The 27,411-nt window shown below is 43.5% G+C and overlaps 1 protein-coding gene across 3 annotated transcripts; it reads right to left on the reverse strand.

Moving 5' to 3' along the window:
- Positions 1–1,826: 1,826 nt before the first annotated feature.
- On the reverse strand, positions 1,827–26,791 carry PCBD2 (pterin-4 alpha-carbinolamine dehydratase 2). Of its 3 annotated transcripts, XM_064387633.1 has the most exons (4): positions 26,670–26,791; positions 23,861–23,992; positions 5,232–5,312; positions 1,827–3,818 (listed from the first exon to the last, which is right to left on the reverse strand). In XM_064387633.1, exons 1-4 carry the CDS (start codon positions 26,751–26,753, stop codon positions 3,723–3,725), a joined length of 393 nt encoding a protein of 130 aa, XP_064243703.1. In that variant the 5' UTR covers positions 26,754–26,791; the 3' UTR covers positions 1,827–3,722. The 3 variants fall into 3 exon arrangements, with proteins under 3 accessions (XP_064243703.1, XP_064243705.1, XP_064243704.1); XM_064387635.1 differs by lacking the exons at positions 23,861–23,992; positions 26,670–26,791 and adding an exon at positions 11,386–11,536; XM_064387634.1 differs by lacking the exons at positions 23,861–23,992; positions 26,670–26,791 and adding an exon at positions 11,195–11,337.
- Positions 26,792–27,411: the final 620 nt, after the last annotated feature.

The following is a 27,411-nucleotide window of genomic DNA, read 5'->3' on the forward strand; positions in this document are numbered from 1 at the left end:
CAGCACAGCAGCCCAGACATGTCCAAGGGATGCTGTGATCCCTCCAGCCCCATCCTGGAGCCAGGGATGTGTCCTGGACATGTTAAAATTAACCACATCAATCCATCCTTCCAGCCTGGAGAGCTGGCTGGTGAGGACAGGTCCTCATCAGCCTTCTCATGTCCAAACTGTCCAAGGTGAGAGGTTAATGAACAGAAAACCTCTTCTCCAGCCACTCCAGCACCAGTCTGGGCAGCCAGTAGGAGGAGGAAGAGCAGGAGGAATGCTGCTGCATCCAGACTGAGCCATAACTCACAAACTTTTGCTTTCTAATGTGTTCCTGCAGAGCTGTGGAATCCCATTCCCAGAGCCCCATAGCACGTCTGATGCCACTGCCCATTTCAATATGATTCTTGCAGTTTACTGGAGCTGAGCTCCCACTATGGGGAAAGAAAAGGATTATTCTCTGGCCCTGTTTCAGAGCTGGTGCTGTGAAGTTCTGATCTACAGCCTCGCAGGAGCCAAGCTGATCCCAACACACAGCACACTGCAGGCATCTCTCCTGCTCTGCTCTCTCAGCCTTGAGTTTTTGCTTTTTAATTTCCTGTGCCACAGAGCACTACTGGAGGGTCTCCCAGGGACAGTGTTTCCCTCCCATACAGCATGGTCAAGGTTGGTGGGGGTTGGATGTTAGGAAAAAATTTTCACTGAAAGAATAATAAAGTACTGGAATGCTCTTCCCAGGGAGGTGGTAGAATCACCACCTCTGGATGTGTTTAAAACAAGACTGGACATGGCTCTTGGTGCTATAGTCTAGTTGAGGTGTTAGGGCATAGGTTGGACTCAATGATCTTAGAGGTCTCTTCCAACCTCATTATTCTGTGATTCTGTGATTCTGAGGTGACACAGTAAGTGACATCAGTCTCAGCACAGGGGAGTTGCCAACAAGAAGGCTGCTTCTGATGGATTATCCAAATATTTCAAGCCACAATCAGCCTTAAAGCAAAAACCCCTAGCACTCCAGGGGAATATTTAACCTGCTGGTGATGTGAACCTGGAAGCAAACAGGGAAAGGTGACTGCAGGAGCAGCAACATCAGCCCTGGGGTGCACCTTCGTGGGCTCTTGGGGAGCAGGGACTGAGCTGCCCAGGGGGAGAAGCCAGCACAGCAGAGGAATCTGCCTTTTGGGCAGCCCATTTTTGAGTCCTATCTCCACAGAGCAGCACAGCTCCAGCCATGCCACCATCTGGGAAAGGGCCAAACCTTGTACACTGGCTGCTTTTGCTCACGGCAGAGCAAATTACACTCAAGAGGAGCCTTAGGCTGAGTTTCCTGGCTTTAAACCAGAGCCTACCACTAAATCCTTGCTGTCCAAGTTTGCTGTGAAGTTCCAGCTCATGGTTACTGTGCATCCCTTCCCATTTTTATATTATTATTTACATTTCACACCAATGCTCAACTTACTTACAGGTCTGTGGGATGCCCCAGAAGTTACCAAGAAATTACTATGTTATGGCTAAATGACTAAAATTATGGCTAAACAAGCACTGACCATAAAACAAAGCATTTCAAAGCTTCATCCTTCTCATTCCTGAGTATTTTTGCCTCTTTGCTGGTGAGGATTTTCAACATCCCCAGCACAGCTTTGTGCCATAGCCAGACAGTGTAGCTCTCTGAGCTGAATTAGTTGATGGGGATTTTTTTCCTCAGAGTATGTAAATAAATATCAATATTCTAAACCAAAGACCTCCCAGTAACTAAATATTATTTATCTTAAATTTATCTTCAAACTAAACAGCTTTGTCACATATGTACAATAATAAAGAAACAAATTACAAAGGAGGAATTTGATTTTATTGGTTTTATTCAAAGCCCACGCGTTATATATCAACTCTGAATAACAGACTTTACACACTTCATTAGAGATGCTGTCAAAACTTTGGGTGAAGCTCATTTCACTTCCCCACCACAAACAGGAGACATCACAGCCTGGTTGTTTGTTTTAGTTTTATTCACTCTTCACAACAGTGACCATTTTCAAACCATATCAGGGAAATCCTCCACTTCACTGGGGAAAGGCACTTGTGAGAAAAGAACAGCTGAGCACGTAGTCTGAATTTGGGTCTTTTTAGGTATTAACTTGATATCCCAAGCTGAGTTACTGACAATAAACCCCAACATCTCCTTCCTGTGTGTGACCAATTAGCAAGTGATGGTGTGTTTGCTAAGGATTTACAAAAAATATCTTCCTCATTTTATCGACCCAGTCACTTGGGTGGCAGCTCATGGCATTTTGAATCCCAAAATATCTGAGAGACCACACATCTCGCACGTAGCCCCGATATAGATTTTGGCTCTCGTGCCTCTCTCTTCTCGGTAGCTGGTGGCTGCGCCGCCGGTGTCATCCCAGCAATGCACTCCGGCATTTGGGAGGTGTCAATCTCCCGGCAGAGCCGCACCCGGAGCTGCTGGCAGGGCATGACAGAGCACGCTGGGGACACTCAGCAGGGGGACTGCAGGGGGAGAGGCCCTCCTGCAAGCTTTAAGCAGGATGAAATCTCCCTGCCGGCACTGGAAATCTGTCTCGGAGAGGATCACAGGATAAAAACAAAGACATTCAAACCACGGAAGGAAATATTTGAAATGTTGTCAGTGGGATCTGCAACTCCTGCATCAATGTTTGCAACGAGTAATTCTAGCTATGAAAAAAAAGTGGGTGAGCATAGCTTCAGTCAAGCCCAGCTTAGCAAGAATCCTGCTAATGCCACTTCCTTCACTGCCGGCAGCCCTGGCCAGGGCCCCGGGCACTTGGCCAAGCCACCCCCAGCCTGATCCAGCAGGTACTGGAGCATTACAACACCAACAGAGGCTCAATCCTGACCTGGCCAAGCACTCAAGCACAGGCTTCATTTAATGGTGTGGGAGCAGGGAGCTCACCGGGACATTTTGTATTTGCGGTACCGGCGCTAAAGTTTTCGGCAACTCCAAGATCCAGTCCTGCACCTGGGAGTGTCCAAGCCAGCCTGGATGAGGCTTGGAGCAAACTGGTCTAGTGGAAGGTGACCCTGCCCACAGCAGGGGGTTGAAATGAGATGAGTTTTAAGGCTCCTTCCAACTCAAACCACCCCGTGGTTACATGATTCTATACTCTCAGACAGCGAAAGGCTCTCAAGCAGCAATTATGGATACAGCTGTTCCTGCCAGTTGAGCTGCAGCTCCAAGGAGACATCAGCAGCAGCTTGCACTGCTCTGTCCAGTCTTCTTGCACTTGTCACTGGCAGAGATGATGGTACCAAGCCAGAAGGGACTGACCTGGCTGGGCTGCTCTTACACTGTGAAGTGCAGAGATGTACAAAACCATAAGAGGGAAGTGGCCAGGCATGGGGAAGGCTCATATGGCAGCTGCCACCAGTCTCTGTGAGCTTGGGGAACACCAATACACATGGGTGGGCTCCTGGTTTCATTCCAGCACAGTTTAGTTTCTAAAAAAGGATTGTTCAAAACTTATTTATTGCTGGTTTATCCACTGCATCCTCCTGCAGAACCAGCAATGGGAAAGGACAAGCTCAAGCATCCAAAGGGGTCTCAAGACTAAGGTACTGAAGATCAGAAAAGCTCAGCAACACCTTTTACAAAATATCTTCACTCTACAGGTTTTGGAAATCAGGATTACAAGGAAAGAGAGATACCATTTAAAAACAAAATATAGGTGGATACTGTATTAAAGCTGTTTACATCCTGGTTAAACTGAGGCAGCAGCTTTGTCAATAAACTGAGCCAGCTTCACGTCTCTCTTGGTCAGCCCACCGCAGTCATGGGAAATCAGGGTTATCTGAACCTGTCACAAAGGAAAGGAAAGAGGTTACAAAGGCATTTTGATCTCTGACATGTAGCAGTTCATTGGGGATGCTGTGTGTCTCCACAGTGAGCAGGTTTTACTTGGTGCTCCTGGCAAGCACCAAGCTGGACCCTCCCTGCTCGTGTAAACCAGAAGATGCTGGTGAGGTGAGGAGGCTTTACAGAGCCTGGAATCTCACCAGATGAGCCCTTTTGCAGAATAACACAGGCTTTGTATTCTTGGGTTTCATCCAAGAGGAGGTATCTGATGAAATCATTCACTCTTTAAGTTTAAATTCCATGGATCAGTTTCACGAAGAACCTGGGAAAGTCACCAAGCTGCCAAAAGCTGGGTCAGGGGCTCATATTTGTTAAGAACCAGCACCCCAAAGGTGAAAAAATTCTTAAGCTTGCTGAAGATAAATTTAAAAAAAAAGGGCAGGTGACACAGCTGCCTCACAGGTCTGTTTAGACTGAGCCAGATGACAAGTTGGGTATGATTTTGTCTTGCCTTTGACTGAGATTTTGGGAAGAAATCCAAGAAAATCAGGAGGAGTGGGTGATCAGGTCTTTTTTCCCAGTGATCATTTAATGTCCCCTGAACAGGGTGACATGAAGGGCTGATGAGGAAGAGTCTCTGCTGGGAGTTTCAGCTACAAGAAGAGGTGGGATGTCCTGCACTGAGGGTGGTGGTCTGACCTATAGGCTGTTTATCCATATATGCTTTCTTTTGGTATATTTTTAGTGGGATTGCCATATATTCACTAAATGCTACAACAAGCAATGTGATACAATGCAATGAGAAGTATTAGAAAATAAAACTGAAGGGAGAGCAATAATTTCTCCCTTCACACAGCACCTTTCATTCAAGGGTTGCAGTAATCCTTGTAACCCTTGTAAATATGAGACCACCATCAGTTAGGTAATATTATAAACAAATTTTATAAGCTGCTATGTTGAGACATAGGAGCCTACAATTTTTTAAAAATCAAATCTGAATTGAGACTGCCAGGCTTCCATTTAGGCACCAACAGTCTGCTACCCTACACTGCTGAGCTCCAGACCTGCTGCACAGACAGGAATGAGAGATGGTGAGTAATTTTAAAACAGTAATTTATTCAGGTTGGCTAAATAAGAGTTTAAAAGCTTCTGTTTTATTTTTAGATCTCAGCCAGAGAGGTGAAGCCACAGGCCCCAACCATTCAGCTGGCAGCAGGCGCAAAGAGCTTCACTCTTGATTCCTCACCACTGCAAATCTCAGCATCTCTTTAAAATCTCAAATCTCTTTATATACACACTTCCCATTCCCTTACCTTGTAGACAAGCTACAAATAAAGGCAGAGAGAATGGGCCAGTGGTTTGGTCTCCTTAACTCCACTGCTGTGCGAGTAACTGGGGCTGGGGAACATCTTACCTTGCTGTAGACATTAAACCACTCCGGGTGGTGATTCATCTTCTCTGCTTGGAGAGCAACACGTGTCATAAAGCCAAAAGCCTAGGGAAAGAGAGAGCAAAGAGGAAAATACTCCTCCACCTGCCAGGATTGGCAGTGGATTGGCAAGATACACTCCAAAATCTCAAAATCTCCTCAAGATGCCCCAGTTGGCTGCACCTTGGGTTTGTGTGTGCTAAATAAGCATTTGAACTTCTCATGCCACTGGTGCATTCTCAACAAGGCTGAAATGATCCCCTGCAGACCCTGGTAAATCACCCTGCTCAACGTGACTTAGCCCAGGACTCAAAGCTATTGCATGACAGCAGTGATTTTACCTCTGGCATCAGCAGGGATTTTAAATATCCATCCCAAGTCCCCCATCTCCTGTTGCATCTTAGAAACATGCCATTTCTAATTAAGCACCATGCCACTGTATGACCAACGCTGCTTCCAGAAACACATCCCTCCATTTAACCATTTTGCTGTTTATTTTACTGTGGAGAAAAAGGCAGCAGGTGGGCCTGCCCCTCTGCTTTATGAGATATTTTCCCTTTAAATTAGTTAAAAGAGGTTTTCCAGTCCTCTGTCCCTACATGCTCCCCCAGGACACAGGTTTTATCAGAGGCTCAAACGGAAAATAATAGCAGGCCCTTGCCAAAATACTTAAGAGCAAATCACTGCATTATAAAGAAAATTAGAACATCCATGCAAATCAAGACTGTAATTATGCAGTGGGGCCCGAAGGGCCTGGGAGCGTGAGCAGGACGCCTCTCAGCAGCAGGCTTTGCTCATACCAAGCTCCATCCATCGGGTTCAGGACCTGAATTAACATGCAAAGCTGGAGGAACATCCACGTTACAGTCTGGTTCAGATTATAATACAACAAGCTCCACAAAACCGTACCTGATTTAGGTAGGTTTTTAGTGCTAATTTATGGAAGAGAATGTATATAGCCCACATTCCCCCAAGTGATGACCATTTCAAACAAACATGTGGTCAATGAATAACATATAATGGTTGATAATAGTTTCAAGTCTTTTTCCCTCTCACAAATTGCAAAAACCTTTAAGGAAAAAAAAAAAGAATTGGTGCCTGGATGAAGAATGACTTTGTTGGTCGCTTTGCCAGTCAAATGAATGCAAACGTTATAATCAGAGAAAATCATTCCAATGAGGTTTGTCATTTGGAAATCACCAAACTGTCAGCAATTAAAAAGCTTTTTTTCTTTGACCCAAGAGCTTTCCAAAATTCAGGCAAATCTAACTTCCCTTGAAGCTCTCGCTAGGTTTAGTTTTACTTTGAGTGAACAATTACTTTTAAAAGTTTGCCCATGTTTCAGCAGCGTGCTTTGAAGTAGAAAGCTGCAAGTTGTGCATCAGATGTTAGCAATGATTTGGAAAACTTCTCCATTAATAGTGATTTAAATGTTTTTAGAGTCTTAATAAGAATGCTATTTCCAACACAGCAATCTATACACAGATATATCCTCAGAAGTTTAAAACAGTGATGTGTCTGCAACCAAATTTCCTTTACAGAAACAAATGTCAAGGGAAAAAAATAAAAATAAATTTATAAAACCCCCTGTCAGGTTTTATAGGTATGCTCTATTGGTGTCTGTTCATCCCAGGCACTCACCAGCCTATGTACAGACCCAGGTCACACTGCAAACAGTCCCTGATGGTGAGACAATAATCATTGCTTCAAGAAAGCACACAGAGAGAATTACACAAGCAAATTATTCTAAAAAATTAATTTGCTCTATAGATAGACCTTCCTCCACACTTCAGATGACAAATCCTCCTCATCAGCAGACCACCAAATCCCCCCAGGCAGTGCACCAGCACGACACCCCACTGCCCCTTCCCCACAGAGAGAGCAGAGTCTGCAACTGGATAAAATGGACACTGGTCACAAAACTGTCCATCCTACCAAAAACTGCTCAACTTGAGGCTGCCCAGATCATGAAAAGCAACACATTCCAGCACAGAGGACTCTCCCCAGGACATGTCCTGCTGCTTGTGGTCCAGCTGCCCACAACTGTCCCAACCAGTGTGATCCAGTGTCACTGTGAGGGATGAAGCCTGCCCGCCTTCGGGCATGCCCTGCTCTGCTGGGAAACATTCTCCCTCACTGCACGTTACCCACAGCAACTTACTCCTTGCATTTCAGTTTACTTTAATTACACACAAAGTGTAACTCTCACAAAAAAATGAGCTATGGTTCTACTGAGCAATTTCACCAACACAATCTCCATTAAGGTCTTAAATACTTCCTTTACTAATTAAATGAATTGGAACACTATTGTTTATTAATCACCTTTATATTTGTAGAGCCTTAACCTTTCTTTGGGAAAATACAACCGGCTCTGGAAGGAAAAGATCTTTAGGTTTGATTAGATATGAAAACACTATTACACAAAATCAGTTTGGACATTTCTTCACGTCTTGAAACTTGATCGGTAATTTGGTCTAATTGGTGATCAAGGAAACTATCTTGTGATCAATTAAAGTAATTACCGCATTCCGGCAACACAACCAACCTTAATTTGAGCAGGAGTCTGCACTTCTTCAAATTTAATTAAAAATAATGAAAATTATTATGCAGTCTGCAGTGCAAGATCATTGTCAAGACTGCACTGGTGGGCAGAGTTTATCAGACCATCACACATTTCTTGATGAAAGTGGGACAACCACTTCACTCATGACAGTGAGACCCAACACAGACTTGACTTTCATTCTATTAATAACAGGGAAGTGTAGTCCCTCAGCCCCAGATGAGAATTTTTTCTGGTTTTTCCCTCAAAAATAAAAGACAGGAGAGAGAAAGATTTTGTGCATTTTCTAGAAGCCATAAAAAAGTATTAAAACAAACTCTGATGTAGCAAATATTATTAAGTATTCTGGTTTTTCAGTAATAAGCATATTAGACACATTTTTAACCTAACCCTTTTAGGACATTTGGGCTAAAATAGTATCCAGACATTCAGGGAACTCCACATGTAGACCACACCACCCAAGGGGTGCAGAATGCAGAGTCCCTGCAACAAAGCATGAAGAGCAATGTAAGTAAGGAGTGAAGCAATCCTGCACAGACAAGATGCATGGGTGTGCTGGTACATCTCTTCCCTTCACATCTTTTAAGATCATGAAAGAAGGAACTAAAAACTAATGGTGTTTCAGTCATAACATCACATTTCAAGTGTTTCTTAAATACTAGGAGCCCTAATATGTCTCCATGAGATAAAAATCAGGGCTACTCTTAGAAAAATAAGCTAACCTAAATAAATGAAAAAAACCCAAGGTAAGCTATAAAAGAATTCAGCTGCCTCATGATGTTTTGTGACTGGTCAAGCTACTCTTGAAACTGATATAATCCACTATCACAAAATAAGACTTAATGTTACTTTTGTTGCCTGAGAATGGAAAAAGCAGGGCCAGACACTTTGTTGTCAGAACTGGGAGGAAAGATGAAATTCCATCCGCTCCTCTGCCCCGCCCAGCGCTGCACAGCTCTGGGAGAACCGCGGGATCCCGGAGCTAATCTGCTATTATTCTTCCTTTCACACTTCTTAAGCAAGGAATCCATTCATCTTAATACTTTTTAAACACGCTGCTTTTGTACAATGCTTGCCAACATTATCTTGATGAGTTATACATCAAAGGCTCACAGGTCGTTGAGTTGTGCTCATACATCACCCACCGCAAGTCCCCCGTGATGGATCACCCCGTGCATCTCCAGAAGAAAGCAGCTGACAGTACTTGACTCCAAGTGGAGATATTTAAGCAAAACAGCTGAAAGGCTCAACAATATAACCATGCACACTTAATTTTTTTTGTTTGTTTGTTTTAAAATGAAGTGTGCACTCGGGCTTCCTAAATCCTCTGGACGCCCAGCCAAGGAAAGCATGTGCTAATCACAAGTACATTAAGGTTTCTGCCTCCCATCTGTCATTATAACGCTGGAGGTAGCATTAACCCTGACCTTCTGCAGAGCAAGGGCTACCTGTCTTCCCTTCCCCCGCCTCCCAGGCTGCATCTGTACCGTTTATCAGTGGGAAATTAATAAATTACTCAGGTTACAGTGACACTGTCACACAGCAGATGAGTACACCTCACACATTTGCTCTCCACTCACCTGAGCATAAAGTACCCAGGGTACAGCATGTATTGTCCTTAAGAGTTTGACACTTGTAACAATAAAATCAATCATTAAGGTTCACTCCCAAACTCCAGAAGCTTTCACGTATCCCTCTGACATTACTACCTAACAGTGAGCTACAAACCAGCACATAAAAGGAAAAAGCTCTTTAAAGTCAAGATATTTTAAGTCGGGATCAGCTGCTAGTCATGAGGGCTCTCATGACATTTTCTCTTGTGCTCTCAGGAAAAAACTGGGGTTTGTTTTATTTTGATTCTATTTACTCCATCACTAAATACTTCTATTGCATAAATATACATAAATCATGTCAGAAAGCTACACTCTTTATCTGAAAATGACAACATAGTTAAAACACAAAAAAAAAGAGGAATCTAAATAGTATTTAGGAAGCTGATGGCAACACAGAAGGACAGGGACTGACTCCCAAAACCACAGGAATCCCAATACTGGGATTCTTCCCTGTTGCATCATCAATCTGCCTGAACCACCCTCAGGGACACTGAATCCACATGGCATTAGATATCTTCCTCCACCTTTTCGTCTGTGTCTGGATTCATATACAAGATAAATCAGGTGAACATCTCATTGCTCCCCCCTTTTTAACATCAATCCATTAACAGCAGGACAGCAATTACGAATGCAAATAATCATGCACCAAAACAGAGCTAAACTCAGGTTATTCATGTCCCCCATCTCTCTGCCATGCCTCAAGGCATGGACAAGACAGATCAGGCATTGTGCCTACAATTCCCTACTCTCTCCACCCTGGCATGGGCAGCCAACAGGGTCGGAAGGTGAACACACGATGAACCACAGGAAGAAACTTGGTTTTCTCCTCTTTAATAGCTCGAGCAGCAAAATATTGTGGACAGAGGCAACCTTCCCATTCCACAGCATCACCTGTGACTGGGGAAAGCAGTGTCTTAACTTTAAAGGATATTAATGAGGGGAAAGGATGGAAGAATAATACTAAAGACACTCTGGCATGGACTGAGATGCCATTTCCGTCTTCATAGCAATATCTGAAACTAAAAACTCCAAACCCCCACAACTCCAATTTCCAAATGAATTGTCAGTGCTTTTCTGTGTTTCCAATGTTCTTTTAAAATCCAGAGCTGACCACTCACATCCTCCATACTTATCTGCATACATCATTCACACAAAAATGCAATGCTGCTTTACACTCTAAAAAAAGTTACCTATTTACATTCCTATTGCAGCTGTAAACATTGCTGTGTTAGATGTGCAGCAGAGAATGTGCAAACCTTTACACCATGTTCTCCAAAGAATGCTGTTTCTGTCTCCCAACACTTGTTTACAATTATGTCAGTGAAGAAACCAGCTTGCCAGCTCTATATCAAACATTTTTGACAGCAAAAGCACAAACACTGATCTATTCTAAGTAGTTTGCCACTCCATGTAATCTTGGAAAAGGCATTCTTGCCTTTGATTCTAAAAATGTTTATACTTCGTACATTATGCAAATAGTTTTTATATATTAAGAAATAATGCAAGCAAAGCTCAAGTTAAATTAAATTCTTCAACAATAACCTTGCCAAAGCACTGATTTTCCTATTAAAAAAATTATTCCAATTTGTTGATCTTACATTGGATGAAACATACTGTAACAATCTTCATAATTTATGTCCTGTTGGGACACTATGATTTAAAGTAACATAATACAGACCAGCATCACTGCTAATCTAAACCACCTGACCAGATAAACAACAGTTTCCCCTTCTCTCTTCACTGAGAGTATTTCTGTTTATTGTCATATGATTTACCAATTTGAGGAACATGAAGAATAAATGGAGGCAGAGAGGAGTGGAGCTGGGAGGCACAGCCTTGCCTCCACGGGGACGTTTCTCACCCAGGTACCAGAACAATGTCCAGAGCCACAGGAGATGACAGAAGGCAATTTCAGGAATGCTGTCCCAGGAAAAGCCACTTGTGGCAAAGGGAAGTTTGCACTTACTCAGCACCCTCTCGACCCAGTGCAGCACTAGAACATCACAGTTCTGACAGCGCTTGAGATGCAGCTCTGCAAAGGGATTGGAGCTCTGGGCTTCGCCTTCCCAGCTCAGCAGAGACCAAAGGTATGACATCACAGAATCAGAAGGACAGAATGCTCTGGAAGGCACTTTAAACACCATCTAGTTCTAATCCCCTGCCGTGGGGAGGAACATCTTCCACTACCCCAGGTTGCTCCAAGCCCCATCCAACCTGGTCTTGAACACTCCAGGGATGGGGCAGCCACAGCTTTTCTGGGCACTCTGTGCCAGGGCCTCACCACCCTGACAGGGAAGAATTTCTTTCTATATCCAATTGAAATCTACCCTCTTTCACCTTATAACCATTAACAGTCATAAAGCAGATGCAAGTGTCATTTGCCCCATCTGAGATTCAACCAGTTTGAAAAGTAAATTCAATTATTTTGCTATGGTAAATGGACATGAATCAGTGCAAGGAAAGGGAATTTGAGGAAGGTAGAGAGCACTCAGCTGCTGTATTTCAGTGCTGCTCCTTGCTTTGCTCTCCTCCTCCTCTCAAGCTCATTAAGTATGTAAAAAAACCTTGCATGCAATCTGCACAACAAACCCCAACTTGATCTTTTCTAAGCCTGTTTATATCAGGATTTTAACAACTGCTGAATTTGGGCCTTCTTTCTCTTACTGATAGCAAACCACAAAATGTTACATGTATTACCTTCTTCTTCATCACGTCTTGACTTTTCCAGCAGCCTCCATGCTGAGGATATTTTTTCCTGTTCTCCTTTATTATTATGATAAGTGATTGCACTTGCAATCACTTGTTCATTGGCTTTCATGAACAGAACACAGATAATATTCTTGGTGATTCAATAAACAGACTTCACACCAAAACTAGTCACCTGTTCCACCAGAAAGATTTATAGACTTGATGGAGTAGAAGACAGAACATGGAGATGTCTTAAGGCAGCATAAAAACCTTCTGGAAGTGATAAAAGTTTAAATGCCAATACAACCATATTACAAAATACTTTCATTTGTTTATAGGTAGATAAATATGATAGTTGCCCATAAAACTTCTGCAAAATTAGTAGATACCCTAAGTCCCAACCACACCTGCAATCACAAGGTCATGTGGTATTTGTGATGCATCATTTAATATCAAAATATAGAAAACAAATGCTTTAATTTTTCCTTTTTTTCCTCCAGGTCCCTCAGCACTTATAGACTAATTAATATTATTTTATTTTAAAACAATTATTTTTATTAAAAATAACAATTTTTATTTAAAATTTTAGATCTCTAAATTATATTTTCCAGGAAAACAAGAGGGAAATAATCCCAGGTTTCAGGACTGAACTAGAGCATGGTGGAAATCCTTCAGCCATGTCATAATCTCAATGCAGCTCTCCACCTCCCAAGCCATTTTTGTGTGCTTTGTGTTAAAAAATGAAATATAAAGGTTGCCCTTAGGAGGTTTGCACAAAAAAAAAAGCTATTTCAAGAAACATGACTTTTTAAAATGAACTTTTTGCACCCTACCTAAAAACATGAAATAACACAGTGAAGTTCCCATTAACTGAGCACCTGCTAAAGTAATCAGGCACTTAAAATAATAAACTCTCTTGGCTGCACAACTGAAAGAACAATGATAATTTGACTTGCTAAAACTAATGTTTGGTCCAGCAAATCAAACCCTTGGCTGCACTGTAATAAAGCCATCACACAAACCACAATAAAAATAAAGCAGTAACAAGGTGTAGGGAGCCCCCAGTTCCAACCTTCTGAATTCAGGCACCTGAGCCCTCTGCTAAGGCAGAGGGCAATGAATCACCCTTGATAGCACAGTGCCAGCCCATCACATGAAGTGAATGTTCCACTTCTAAAAGTTTCTCAAACCCTCTGACTTTTACAGAGTGCAGGTATGGTGTAGAAGAACAGAGAAGTTCATTATCCCATCATGCCACATTTTGGATGAAACAGATTTGACTGGAGCAGAACAAAATATTCTGCAATTTTCCCCAATGTTTGTTTTTACTCATATGCAAGGGAATGATTTCATTCTGTAGACATGAAAGTGAAGTTCACATGCCATCCATGCTGTTGATAACACAGGGATGCTCAGACAAAATTCTCCTTGCTTTTTTGGCCAAGATTACACACACTATCAGTTTAATATCCAACATCTTCTCTGCTGAGCATCCAAGGGCAATCATATCCTGCCTCTGATAATCCTCTAAATATTTGCCATTTATGATCCTAAGAACACATCAAAGAGTGGTAAGAAAGGCTTTGCTTTATGATGGATTAAGAGAAGATGCTGGTCTCCTGACCATTTCATCTTCCACTATCCCGTCAGCGTTTTTGGTTTAGTTTGTTTTTTTAAATACAAGTTCAGCAATTCAAACACGCAACAGTGAAAACATGATGGAGATGTGAGGAATTTGGACAGGTCTTCCCATCATTCTCTTGGCCAAGCCAGAAGCTAAAAAGATCTAGAGATTTGCAATAAAGCAAACTAAGGACCATTTACGTCAGATCTAGTCAGGGAATCATTTAATTCAGCTGAACTGCTGAAGGTGTCCTACTGTACCGTCAGAATGAGTTTTAATGTTTGAGCACCTTTTCTAGTAGAAGAATTTAGACGATACACAGAGGCAGTGAACTCAGGAGGAGACTTACCTGGGCCAGCACTGGCAGGCTGCTAATTTCTCTTGCACCACAAAATTCAAATGTTATATTGCAAACAAGATATTTCAAGTCTAGAAACAACAGATTATTTGGGAAAAAAGAGTAGGACAGACCAAGAATTTTCCCAGACGAGATGGGGTATCCTTCAAGCTCCACAGCTGGGTCCCTTGCCTGGTTTGCCATGCCCACTGTTCCTTCTGGGATCTGTAGGTTCATCTCCTGTCTCTGCTATTTGGAAGAATGGCTGGAGCAGGTCACAGAGAAAAGGATAAAAGCAGCTACATTAAGCTGTGTTATTAGAACAAGGCTCACCTAACTGCCAGCAATTCAGGTACTCAACCTGCACTTAACACTGTCTACTGTCTTCAGACCCGTTCTTATGCTCCAAGTGCATGCCTGGAAGTGACAGAGTATGTTCAATGAGCAGTATTTTGAGAAGTTTTTGTTGGCTGTTTTTTTACCAGAACACAAAGGTTCCTCTGGGCAACCCACACTGCTTGTACATTGGTCTATCTGGAAATGGAGACACAGGCTCAAGAGGGGAGGCAAACAGTAATTCTGAGTGCTCCGATGAACACCAAATTTCTTTTAGAAATTCGTATGAGCACACCACCAAGGGCAACCCTTTGTACAACTCTTGGGTTTCTTGTTATATTGGGCATTACAAGACACGTGCATAAATCCAACATTCTGGGCTTGTACATTTAACAGTAGTTTTGCTCACTATGAGCACCCAGCCACTGTAAGACAGAGCAAATGTTCCCTCAACCAGGGACACCTTGGACATACACAGACATATATTTAACTGTCTGTTGTTATTCTCACCCCAGTCCAAGGAAAATCATGGTAGATGGTGTAATCAGGACTTTTCCCTCTGATCCTAGGAATAAATAACATTTAACTTCAAAGTATCCTTAGCAATAAATAAACCAAACAGTGCAGTGCTGACTCAGCACAGGGCTTCCCACTCATCACTGTGATCCCACCAAACCCCTCCAAGACATCACACCCAGCTTCTTGTTTGTCCAAAATGACTTTTCATCTCAGCCAAACAAAACTAAAGGAATAAAGGGCAAGGGGAAAGGAAGAAAGGAAGCTCTCCCCCAAAAAGCCACGAGAACTGGGTTTGCAGCTTTATAAAAGAGAGCTAAAAAAACCTCCACATGCCTCGCCCTGATAAACGACGGCCCTGCCAGTGGCTTTTCAGAGCAGATGTAATGTTTTAGCCAAACGTGATTGTTTGTGAAAGAAATAATTCTGATCAAAACCCGAAATTGCAGCCAGCAGAAGAGCTGCACTTCGTCACGCTAATCCGCCCTGACGGGGAGCGGCGAGCGGAGATTCCTACTGCGAGAGGAGCAGATGCGAAAGGTCAGTGCTGGCCCGCGACTTCAAACCCCTTAACGTGTAAAACAGTGTGCATTAAAGCCTGAACCGGCTCACGGCGGGATTAACGGATGTCCGCTAAGTGGGTTTGATGTGCTTTTGGTGAGTAATGGTTAATTTTGAAATAGGGGCGTTGTAGTTTTATTTTAGTTTATTCTGCCAGCCAGAGTCCAGTTTTAATTACAGCTGCAGAGAATAATATCCCAAAGCGTGTCGCTCCTTTGGGGGACTATGGGAAAGCGAGAGCTGCTGGTGCTAAAGGCAATTTACAGTTTGAAACTGTAGGCAGGCATTGCTCCAAAAACAAGGGCATGCAAAAGGTTAAACAACCAGGATTGCATTTAACCAGCATCATTCCAGTCCCCCCATAAAAATAAATTTTATTGCATAAAGGAGTTTCAAGAAACCCGTTTTCCTTAACTGAAAAGATAAAAACATTCATCTAAGAACCATCTTCTTCAAAAGAGGCAGTCATACTTGCATTTTCCCAAATGAAACTATTCAAATTCAAATGAATTCAAACCCATTGTATTTTCCATTCATTTTCCAAAGGTGTTTTATCACGGAAAGTGCCCAAAATGCAGCTAAAATTAGATTAATTTGCTCCCATTTATCTCTTTGAGCACTGTCCATATGGCTGATAGGACATTATTTATTCTGTTTAATTGAAACAATCAATCTGTGCAGCTGAAAAAAAATATAAACTCCTCTTTTGCTACAAATCTACAAGACAGCTTGTGAGATCCAAAAGGCATTTTGACAAATAATTTCTTTTGCATCTTCAGATCGATGCATGCAACAAGTATAAAACAAATGCTATAATAATTTTTACTTGAGTGATAATAAATCCATCTGTTAAGAAAAGCATTTGTATTGGAGTCAACTGGAGAGCAGCCCAAAGGTCAACTGGGCAGATTTTAAGCAGTGGAGTGCATAAAAGGAGATACAACAGGTCTACTGAGGGGAGAAACTCAGCAATTAGAAACACCACACCCCACTAATTATAAACAATAAAATAATTGTTTATTCCAGGGAGAAATATGATTAGCTCATCAAGAAAATGAGTATGCCAAATTACAGTTAAGTAAAAAAAAAACCTCAAAAAAACCAAACAAACAAAACAAAACTGATCCAAACTCAACCATAACTAGGATGAGACATTTTACATGATAGAGATGAAGGACATATGACCATGCATGAGTGTTCACTTTAAAAATAATTATTTTTATTTAAACATTATTAATATTGTGACATTTTAAATAACCCCGGTGGCCTGACATCCCTGGCAGTGCCACAATGAAATTGTAATGGTGACAATGGTGACTGTAACAGCACTTGTCAGGCAGGTGGGACACAAGGGTGGTGGCATTTGCACACACAGAGCCTGGCAAAGAGGAGACAGGACACTCAACAGCACAAAGAGGAGCCATCACCTAAAGGGGCTACAGGAGAGACAGGGAGGGACTTATTACCAGGCATGGAGTGAAAGAACAAGGGGGAATGGCTTCAAACTGACACAGGGCAGGGGTAGATTGTGTATTGGAATGAAATTCCTCCCTGTGAGGGTGAGGAGGCCCTGGCACAGGCTGCCCAGAGAAGCTGTGGCTGCCCCATCCCTGGAAGTGTCTAAGATCAGGTTGGATGGGGCTTGGAGTGATCTATGGAAGGTGTCCCTGCCATGGCAGGGGTTCTGAATGTGATGAGTTTTGAGATCCCTTCCAACCCAAACCATTCTAGGATTCTATGGGTTTGTACATAGCAGACCATGATGGCTGTGAGAAGAAAATAAATACCTTATTTCCCAACTCCCAGCTCCAAGGATTTAATTTCTTCTTAGACACAATCAGATCACACATTTCCACCACTACAGACCTCCAAGCTTTGCATAATTCCTCACCACTGACTGTCAATTAGCCAGAAGAATCACTGGACACTGGACGTGCTGACCAGAGCCCCGGTGCCATCTCCTCCTTCTCCAAGGCCAAGGAAGGAAAATCATAAGCTTCCAAACAAGCCTGGGACCTCTCATTTCATTTCCCCAGACCCAGAACTACCTTGTCCCACAGGCAGAGGCAGGCAGTGGCACGGGCAGGTGGATCATGGCCAGTCCCACAGCTGCACCCTGACCTGCCCACTCAGAGGCGAGACTCTTATTTACTCAGTCAATCTCAAGAATAAACTCAAGGAAGGTGTGACCATCCAGGAATCATATATTTTTACTGTGCTCTGCTCTGAGACACTTGATGCAGTTCACTGACTGTGTTTTGGCCTGCAGGTTAACCTCTGCCAGTCCCAGAAACTTCACTATCAGTTTCTAATAAAAGAAAATGTCAACAGGCAAATACGCCCGAAATTCATTATTTTCAGATACAAAGATATTTCCAACTCTGTGAAACCACTCATAAATAATTCTGATTTATTGTAAGTCGGTCATTGTATTCATAAACGCTGGGAAGTTAGTGAACAACATAACTACCAACATAACTACCAAAGTTATGAAATACTTTCATAACTTTGCAGGTGCACAAATCACAGCATATGGGAGAGAACTCAAAGGATAATGGAAAATGAAGCAGTTTCAGAAAGCCTATATGAAAACCAGCACCTACCTAGCTGGATAAAAAAATAATTTATTTTTAGTCGACAGGCAATCAAATGCAAAACTCTAGTAGAAAGAGCTGGCAGAGCACTACTACATTAAAAATAGCAATTCCCCCCAAAATATATGAAAATAGGTCTAACTTTCGATTAGCAGAAGTGACAGTTGGGCTGAGGCTGCTCAGGCTTTGAGGTTAAACACAACTGACACAGGCTGCACCTGAATCCAATCACTCCCCGGGCTCCGAGAAGATTCACACGCGAGGACTAAATTTGTCACAAATGGGTTGGTTTCCGATCCTCCTGTAGCCAACTTGCTTTATTCTGACCCCCGTTTAACAAATCAACTTAATGGGCACTGGGAGTGCTATAAAACTTAACAATGGAGTGATTTTAACTTTTAAAATATAGTTATGAAGCAAAATGTTGGAGAGCTCCTTCAATACTGGAAATCAAATTAAAACTAGACATTTTTTAACAGTCTTGACAGATATAATCCTAGTTACCATGTAAATTTATGGTAAGCTGCTGTGATATTAGCCACAGGTGCTACTTTTAATATATGGCCTGCATCTGGCTGGGAATAAAATATCTCAAGAGGACTGAAAATGACCTCACTATCAGACAATGGAGAAGAAAAAAAACCACAAGACCGCTGTGGCATATAAAAAGCTGGAGATGTGGTCCACAACTGAATATTTACCATAAAATTCATTTTAACTCTGCAGATTGTAAGTTAAAGGATATAATGTTTTCAATACATAAAAGGCGAGGACGTATTTTAGACAAACAGCCAAAAGATTAAGTACATAAAGTGGAAACGAAATACACTGCCTGTATGTATAAAACCAAATTTTCCAACCTTTGATGAATGTAAAAAACAAAGCAACGTGCCAGGAGTAGAAAAGGAAAGGATGAACCCAGATTGTATTGAATCTGGCACCGAGTACTGCCATTGAAAGAAATCAAGAGTATGCATTGCATATCCTACCAAATTCGTTTGGATGTGTAGCTGGGATCATACCACAAGGATCGTCAATTTAAAGGGACAAATCTGAGCATGTCAGCCTACAGCCAAAAGAAAAAAAAATTGGCATCACCAGGAGGGAGGGAAAAAAGGCATGTACCATAACATGCACTGTCTGACTTTTTTCTCCCAGATTTCAACCAAGAGAGACAGCAAATCTGGAAAGGAAATGCAAAGTGAGAAAAATAACTTATTTAATACTCCTAGATTTTTTTGCACATCTTCAAATATGTTCTCAAAACCCAAGACACAAATTGCACTGAGACACATGCCTCTACTCTTAGTCCCTCCACTCAGACTCATCTTCCACCTCCACCCTCTTGCCCCAAAAGAAAAAATGTATCTGAAATAGCTTGAAAACTCTTAGAGCATTTGATTTCCTGTCATTTTAGAAAATGACGTTAGAGGTCTTATGGAGACTTCCTACGCAATCTTTTTCTTTTTTTTTTTAAAAAAACAAACTTAATTAAAAACTTACCCTATAAAAGAAAGCAGCTGTAAATTCTGAACCTGACCATCAGCAAACTTGCCCACCTTTGTAATTTCCTAACTGCATTTGCTGCCTTGGTGTGATTACCTACGGAAACGCAATCACACAGGCAGTTGCCCCTTAAACCCTCTGGTCAAATCCAACCAAGTTTGACAAGAGACATGGAAGTCTCAGAGCTAAGATGTTCCTGCAAATTCAGAGAAAGCGAGCAGCTGGATACAGGACCCAAACTGGCCACTTGGCATCCTGCACTCACAGCCTTTCACAGCTGCCTGCCCAGCCCAGGACTGGGCTTGAGATGAATCTGGGAGAAATTCACATCTTTAAACCAGGCCTGTCCCCTCTTCCAGATCACTGCTGCCAAGGTGAACTGACCTGAAATGCTGGGAGAAGTTACCAGCATGATCTGGAGTCATAAATTAACTTTCTGTCCCAATTCTCAATTTTGTTTGAGCAGACTGGAAGCAGAGGGCTTGCTCCACTGGAAGAAAACAGTTTTGTTTCAGTGCACAAAGATGTGAATGGATGACAACATCCCTTCATGATGCTACACGATGGCTGAAAGCCTCACCAGCCACTCTTCTCTGCCCTGCAGCCTGGGAGAGAGGCCCCAAAGAAGCTCCCTGATGTGAGGTTTGTAGAGGCTCACAAGCACTCAGATGCACAGCAGGAATTGGGACTTGCCATGGAGTGCTCCAAGCCCACCTCCTCTCCAAAACCTCACTGACAGCCAGAGCTTTCAGCCAAGCACATGTTCCTTTGGAAAAGGGACTCAGCCCAGGGGCTTTGAGCTAGTGCAGCCCATCGAGGGTCCTGGAGGTAAAAGACTCCAGTGTTAACTCATCACTGCCTACCTGCCACCCCACAGGGGCAACAGCTCAGGGCAACTGCAAGGCACAGGGAGGAACAGAGGCATTGGAGCCATCAGCACAGCTCCTCTGGGCACAGCCCTCTCCCCTATAACTGAATTGCTTTTTTCCTCCCACCACTGGTGTACTTTATTTTATGCCAGATGGAGACCACCAACCCACCAGGAGCCTGCCTCACATACAGCCAGTGACATCCAGTCCCCCAGGACTGGTGCTTGGTGGGCATCCACAGCAGCAAAACCAACCAAGCACTTTCAGCAGAAACCCCAGGCTGGTTTCCAGCTTATTTCAGAGAATTGTACCACCAAAGTCCATTTTTGTGGAAATGTATCCTCAGAATAACAAACACCATCAGTGCTTTCAAATTCTGGGTTCCAAACTAATTCCCTGAGCCAGAAGTGTCATTAGCTTGTCAGCCTTACAAAGGCAGCTCACTGCTGATCGCTTTTAACTGAACTAATCTCAGCCTGAAAGCTTCAGGAATCTAAATAACTCTTGTTCCACAGAAGTTTCATTTCATTCTCATGCTGAAAATAATATACATAAACCAAGCTCATGTCTACACATTTGCACAACTTTATAATAAAAGTTGTGTTTATATTCTTAACATCTGTTGACATACATAGATTTTGTAAACCTGGCATAGATTTTGAAGCCACAGAATTTTCCATGCATCATGGACACTATCTGCAAGAAGCAATAAAAAAAAAAGCAATGAATGCATTAATCATACCAATATCATCTGCAAAACATAAATTTGAAATACCTTTCATGTCAGCTCAACTACTTTTTTTTTGTGTGTGTGTGTGTGTATTTTTTTGGGTAATTTTTTTGGGTGATTTTTTTTTTTCCACACCTGATTTTACACCATCTGTAAAAGGGCAGCAAGAAGATCACTGAGGAAATGACATTTCTCAGTCCTTTGCTTTTTACTCAACACTTTAAATCCTGTAAATACAATATTTATTACATTAAATGAAAGCAGTTGTACCTACAAACTCTATTTTTTCATTACAGGACTAAATTCTCCCAAAGTACAAGGCAGGTATAACTCCATTTTTGTCATTTGTTTCCTAGTTGTAGTAAAAACAGTGTGTACTAATAGTCATTATAAATACAAGTATATGTGCATATTTTAATAAAATTAAGCATACATGCATAATTTAAATTTATTTTCAGCTTTAACTTATCGAAAGGCAAATACCTGCTCTCTCATACCAGCTAAGGATCTAATGCCCTTGGGATCTGCATGTTGAGCCTGTCCTGGACTACAAGGACAGGAATGATTTCTGCCCTCTGCAACAGCAAAGGGGACACTGCAGTAACTCCATCAAAATCAACAGGTGAAATTCTGCCCTCAGATATTTACATCTACACTTGACCCAGCCAGAGCTGCCCAGAGCACCCACCTGCATGGCTTTTTCTCCCAGCTGGGGGCAGAAATTTCATTTTTAAGCCAATTCCCAACCTCTGCTCTCATTTCTGCCTTACATCCATGAAAGCAGCTAAGAATGGAAGATCCTGTTCTTATATAACCCAAAAAATTCAAGTGGCACTTTTTAAAGTACTCTTCCCATGACTACAGGTACTATAAGTATTGACATATAGTTCATCATCTACCAACAAGCTAATTTAAATATACTCAACTTCCTATACTGGTATGTACTCCATCCACCTTTAAGTCAGGAAGACAGTATGGATATCTGCCTAAGCTAGTAGTTAAGATAAGTCTACACTGTCAAAAAAATATAACTTTGTAAATTTTTGTCAAAGCAATGCATTTTCTAGCTATCTGCTGGTGCAGGACACTGATCTGTCTCCTCACCTGTCTGTTGGCAGACAGAGACTGTCTAAATCCATCTGATCAAACCGAGTTACTCATTTACAGTGGGCAAAACCACTTTTTAAATAATTTTGAGGGCAACTTCACTTCTAGTTGTGCTGAACCAACAAAGACTTTGACCACAACCAGGCAGAGATGCCATTTCATGAATATTCAAAGTCAGAAAATCTCAGCTCTTCCAAGGGTCACTTCTATCCTGCCACATTCCTGGTTGCTCCAGCCCCCAGCTGCCTGCACATCTCACCAAGGCTTCCTGTGAGCTCCCTCTCTTGGGCTTCTCCCCTTCACTGCCCTCAGAATGAACTGATTTGGTTCTATTTGCTCTGTATTAACACTCAGGTTAAAAATGTACTCAGGGCTCTGGGCGTGCTCCCTGGACCAGCACTGTCCTGCTGGGTTTTTCTGCAGTTGTTTTCTCTTTTGCTTTCTCCCAGCTCACCTCACCCACCTTCTCTCTACTGCCTGGGCTTTCCTTCATATGACGACTACTGAAACAGCAAAAAAAAGGGCCAGGATTACAAATATTACAAATTATTGTTTATCCAGCTCACTGTGGTTTCCTAAAACATCTTGTTCTGGGTTTAGGCACAGGCATATAAACAGCTCACAGCACAGCTCCTGGTCCCTACACACACACCAACAAACCCACAGCATCCCCAGACTGGAGCTTGTCATTCCCTCCACAGTGAGGGAAAGAACCAGCTTGGTGAAACCCATCATCCCAACAAACCCCTGGAAATTCTTTCCCTCCCAAGAAAGAGCTCACCCCTCCCTCAGAAAAACCAAAGGGAAATGCATGTTCTGGGAATGTGACTTTATCTAAGCAATATCATGATTCCTCAGAAGGGAATTTTCAGGGGAATGTAGCTGAACAGGGATCTCAAGACAAATTCAGTATTTCTAAAGCAAGTTTGTAACTAATGCCTGAGACAAGTTCTTTTGAGTGTGAGATGTGGCTCAGGATCCTGTTTCCAAACAAAAACCCAGTGAGGTAAATAAAAACCAGTACCGTGCACTCTGTGTGCCAAAGACACTGCAAGATAGCTATTACAGCTCAATCAAGGACATACTAGAACTTTGTCTTCCTGTTTAGAAGGTGAAACATTCCTGTTTTCCCCACCTTGCTTGCCAAAAGTTTCTGTTCTTTCTTATATTTACCTATTTTTCTCACGTATTTCCCTGACAAAAATGGTTCCCACTGCCCATCAGTCATGCATTTCCAGCATTTATTTATGAGTGCTAGTAATGAAAAAAAAAATCAGGATCAAATACTGCTTTGTCTGATTCCACAATACCAACCTTGACCCCAACATAAATATTAGAATCAAGAAACTGTAATATTAGAACAAATCTACTTATCAACTACAACATGGAATTAATTTACTCCACCTAATGAGATCAGAATCTGAGAGCAATTCATCAGGGCAAATCCAAGAGGATTTGGCCCCACCAGGATACTCCCAAACTTCTGAATATAAATATTTTCCCATCAGGATCGTATGGAAATTAAAGCAATTACATTTCCTTTATATTAAAAGTGGCATATAACAATCATTACCTGATTAAAATTTTTGAAATTGAACTCCTTGTAGATGGCATCTCTTTCTCCCAGCTCAGACCAGCCTGAAGCTTTGAGATCCAGTAAAACTTGATTCCTTTCCTCTGTCGTCAACCAGTGAGACTGGGAGGACTATTGAGGGAAAAAATAAAGGCATGGCACAAGTGAGGCTGAGGTTCTCTTTTGTACAACAATAAGAAAACCACACAATGAAATTGTGGTTATGTATGGTGCAAAGGTGAGGATATGGAAAATTCACTGTGCAGTTTCTTACTGTTTATAATTTCACAGAGCAGTTTAACCAAACCAGCCAAACCCTGCCATTTCTGTTTGGGCAGGTAAGTTCCGCAAGTGCTTTTTGTACAAAACTAGTGAAAAGCAACAGACTCCCAGGAATGAGGATGGACATCAGCATACCTGTAACCTTGGTCATCTGAATTATCCAGATGCTGTAACATCACATTTAATTTCAACATGTTCCATGTGGTCTGGTTAGTAAATTATTATTTACATTATTTGCTAAATGCACAATTATAAGGCTAAAAGATATCAGGAAATACCTATTTCAAAAAAGAGAAGAAAAACAGGAGATTGTACTCTACCTACTTCGTATTTTACTCCTTTAAGAAAGTGGGAATGGACTTTTAAGACAGCTATGGAGTTCTACAAGGAACAAAGAGCTTTGTAACTAAATCAAAAGGAAAAAATGTCAATACAGACACAATTAGAAAAAAAATTTAAGCTACTGGTAAAAGCACTAGATTCTGCAAAGCACCAGTGTTTAAGCACGGCTTACTTGAAGTGACAGGAGTCCTCCTGATGCCACTGAGCACACAGACATGACAGATTAACACTGATTAAATATCTGAATCAGGGGCTGAACCACACACAAGGCCAGAGCCAGACCCAGAGGAACGTTCTGTGGGGCCTTTGGAAGAGGTTTGATTCCTTTGCTAAAAGCAGGGACTAAGAGCATGAGCCCTTAGTCCTTAGTCAGACCACATATTCTGAGAGGGGTCTCAGACCCTCATGGTAAACGCAATGCTTTAGTGGGAATAACCTTTCTCTCCGGTACAGCTACATTCAGATCGGTTCAGTCTTTATTTTAGCAGCCGGCTCAGCTCTGTGAGATCCTGCAGAAGGGCAGTTTTGCCCCAGAGGTTCACTCGGACACGGGAGGCAGTGAGAGCAGCCCAGCACTCCGGAGTTTCCACCCCTGCCAGCCGCTGCTCCAGCGGGAGCCCCGTGCCACCAGATGGGGCTGTGAGCCCGAGCAGAGCAGGAATTAACGCAATTAATGCGACCTCAGCAAGGCCTCCAGATGCACGAGGGCCAAGGAGCAACATTTTCACCAATAACACAGGATAAAAAGCCCCAAATGGAGTAAATCAATCTAACAGCAACACTGCTGCTGTTTGTGTTTAGGGGGTACAGAGATGTAACAAGAGATGGGTTTTACAGACCCCAAACTGAACTAATTTAGGCTCTTTACACTTCAAACACAACATTAGGCTTGCAAGAACACAAATTACAGATTTGTCATTGCTAAAACTGCATCATAAGCATAAATTTCTTACAGTCTTCTTTTTTTTTTATTTTTCAAGCATATACAAAAATCACCAAAGCTAAAGGCTGTCTTGAAATGTACTGGTTTTATCTGGCACAAATTTTTTGTGCAAATGCACAAAAAATCACGAGGGAGGTGTTTTTTTTTTGAGAGAGCAAAGTCCAGGACTGCTGGACTTCGCTGTCTCAAACACAAAGTCCAGCTGGCACAGAGATGTCCTGTGCCAGCTCTGGGGACAGTGCAGTGCCCTCCTGGCACCTCACCTGACACATGGCCACTGACAAGGCAATGCTGTGACTTGAAATCCGACCACAGAGTTTTTAATGGGAATATGGAGACCACATTTTACGCAGGCCCTGGTGAACACTGAGCACGTTTTGCATTGTGGAGGCCATGTCCTGAGTCAGCCCCTTGACACATCACGATGTTCAGAAACAGAGCAGAAAGCAGCAAGGAAAAAGGCAAAGTGGGAGACTGCAATGGCGTTTGCACACTCAGAGCCCTCAGCAGCCTCTCAGGGCATGGCCAGACCCCAGGAGGCAGGAATGGGCACCGGGTGCCGGTGCTGACCGAGCATCCGAGGTGCTGGCTGGGATGACCGAGTGAGGGATAATGTTTGTTCGGAGGAAGCCCAGGCAAAACAGCCATGGAGTAAAATAAAAAAACAGAACTAAGTCCTGAGGGGTGAGGGTTGAATCCCGCACGTGCTGTTCACTATTAGCCTTGTGTAAAATAAAATGGATGGGATGGCGGGGGGACACAGGGAGAATCACAGAATGATTTGGGCTGGAAGGGATCTTAAAGCCCATCTTGTTCCACCGCTGCCATGGGCAGGTGCACCTTCCACTACCCCGGGCTGCTCCATGCCCATTGGAATATCACACTTTATCTTTTTCCTTGCCTGGATGAACTCTTCCAGGGATGCGGCAGCCACAGCTCCTCTGGGCAGCCAGTGCCAGGGCCTCACCACTCCCACGGGGAAGCATTCCTTCCCGATATCCCATCTAACCAGTGTGAAGCCATTCCCCCGTGTCCTTTCCCTCCACGCCCTTGCCCCAAACCCTCTCCAGCTCTCCCCATGCCCCTTCACGTATCGAACGGCGGCTACCGGGTCTCCCCGGAGGCTTCTCCAGGCTGAGCAATCCCCATTCCCCCAGGGCCGGGCACTGGCCCGAGGCGCGGCCTGCCCGTGTGCCTCCCCTCGGCCCCGCGCCCCGGCCCGGCGCGGTGCCGTGCCCTCACCATGGCCGCGGGGCTCCCGGCGCCGCCCGCCGCCCGCCGCGCTCCCAGCAGCGCCCGCCGCAGCGCGGCCCCGCCGCCCGGCATGGCCCCGGCCGGCCCGCCCCGCGGGAGGAGCCGCGCGGCGCCGGGCCGCACGGAGCGACGGAGGAAGGAGGGCCGCCCCCGCCGCCACAGCCGCCCGGGGCCGCGGGTGGCACCGGCAAAGGAACGAGGAGGCTCCGGCACCGCATCGCTGTGTGTAATCCCCTGGAAGGAGGTGGAGCGGGGGACACCGATCTGTTCTGCCGTGCCTGCAGTGAGAGGAGCACACCTGGCCTAAAGCTGAGATTGGAGCGTTCGGATCAGATATTCAGGAAAACCTTTTCTCCCTCGGGCTCTGGACCCCGTGCTGCCCGGGGAGCGGTGCAGTCCCAGCCCCGGAGGGGTTCCACAGGCGCCGGGATGGGCGCCGGGCGATGGGCGATGGGGTTTAGGGGTTACGGTGCTGGTGGAGGGTTGGTCTGGACGGTCTGAAAGGTCTCTTCTGACCTTGATGATTCTGTGATTTGTGACACCCACCCGGGAGAAAGGCCGGGCAGAGCTGCCGCCGCGGGTGGATTCTGTCACTCAGTGAGCGGGCAGGTGTCATTTCTGAAACAGCCCCGTTCTGCTTGTAAACACATCTGTTTGTAAACACATCCCTGTTTCTTTAGCGGTGTGGGCACGAGCACTGGGGACAATCCAACCCTGGGCCTCTCAGACG

The sequence above is a fragment of the Passer domesticus genome, chromosome 13 (assembly GCF_036417665.1).
Source record: "Passer domesticus isolate bPasDom1 chromosome 13, bPasDom1.hap1, whole genome shotgun sequence".
Taxonomy (NCBI): domain Eukaryota; kingdom Metazoa; phylum Chordata; class Aves; order Passeriformes; family Passeridae; genus Passer; species Passer domesticus.

Bases quoted from the DNA above. Each gene is read 5' to 3' on its own strand.
- PCBD2 (XM_064387633.1), bottom strand. From the start codon at position 26,753: ATGCCGGGCGGCGGGGCCGCGCTGCGGCGGGCGCTGCTGGGAGCGCGG. The intron at 5,313-23,860 runs GTAATGATTGTT...CTCTTTCCCTAG, and splicing joins ATTTCAAAAATTTTAATCAG to GCTTTTGGCTTTATGACACG. The intron at 3,819-5,231 runs GTAAGATGTTCC...CCTTTGTGACAG, and splicing joins GGTTTAATGTCTACAGCAAG to GTTCAGATAACCCTGATTTC.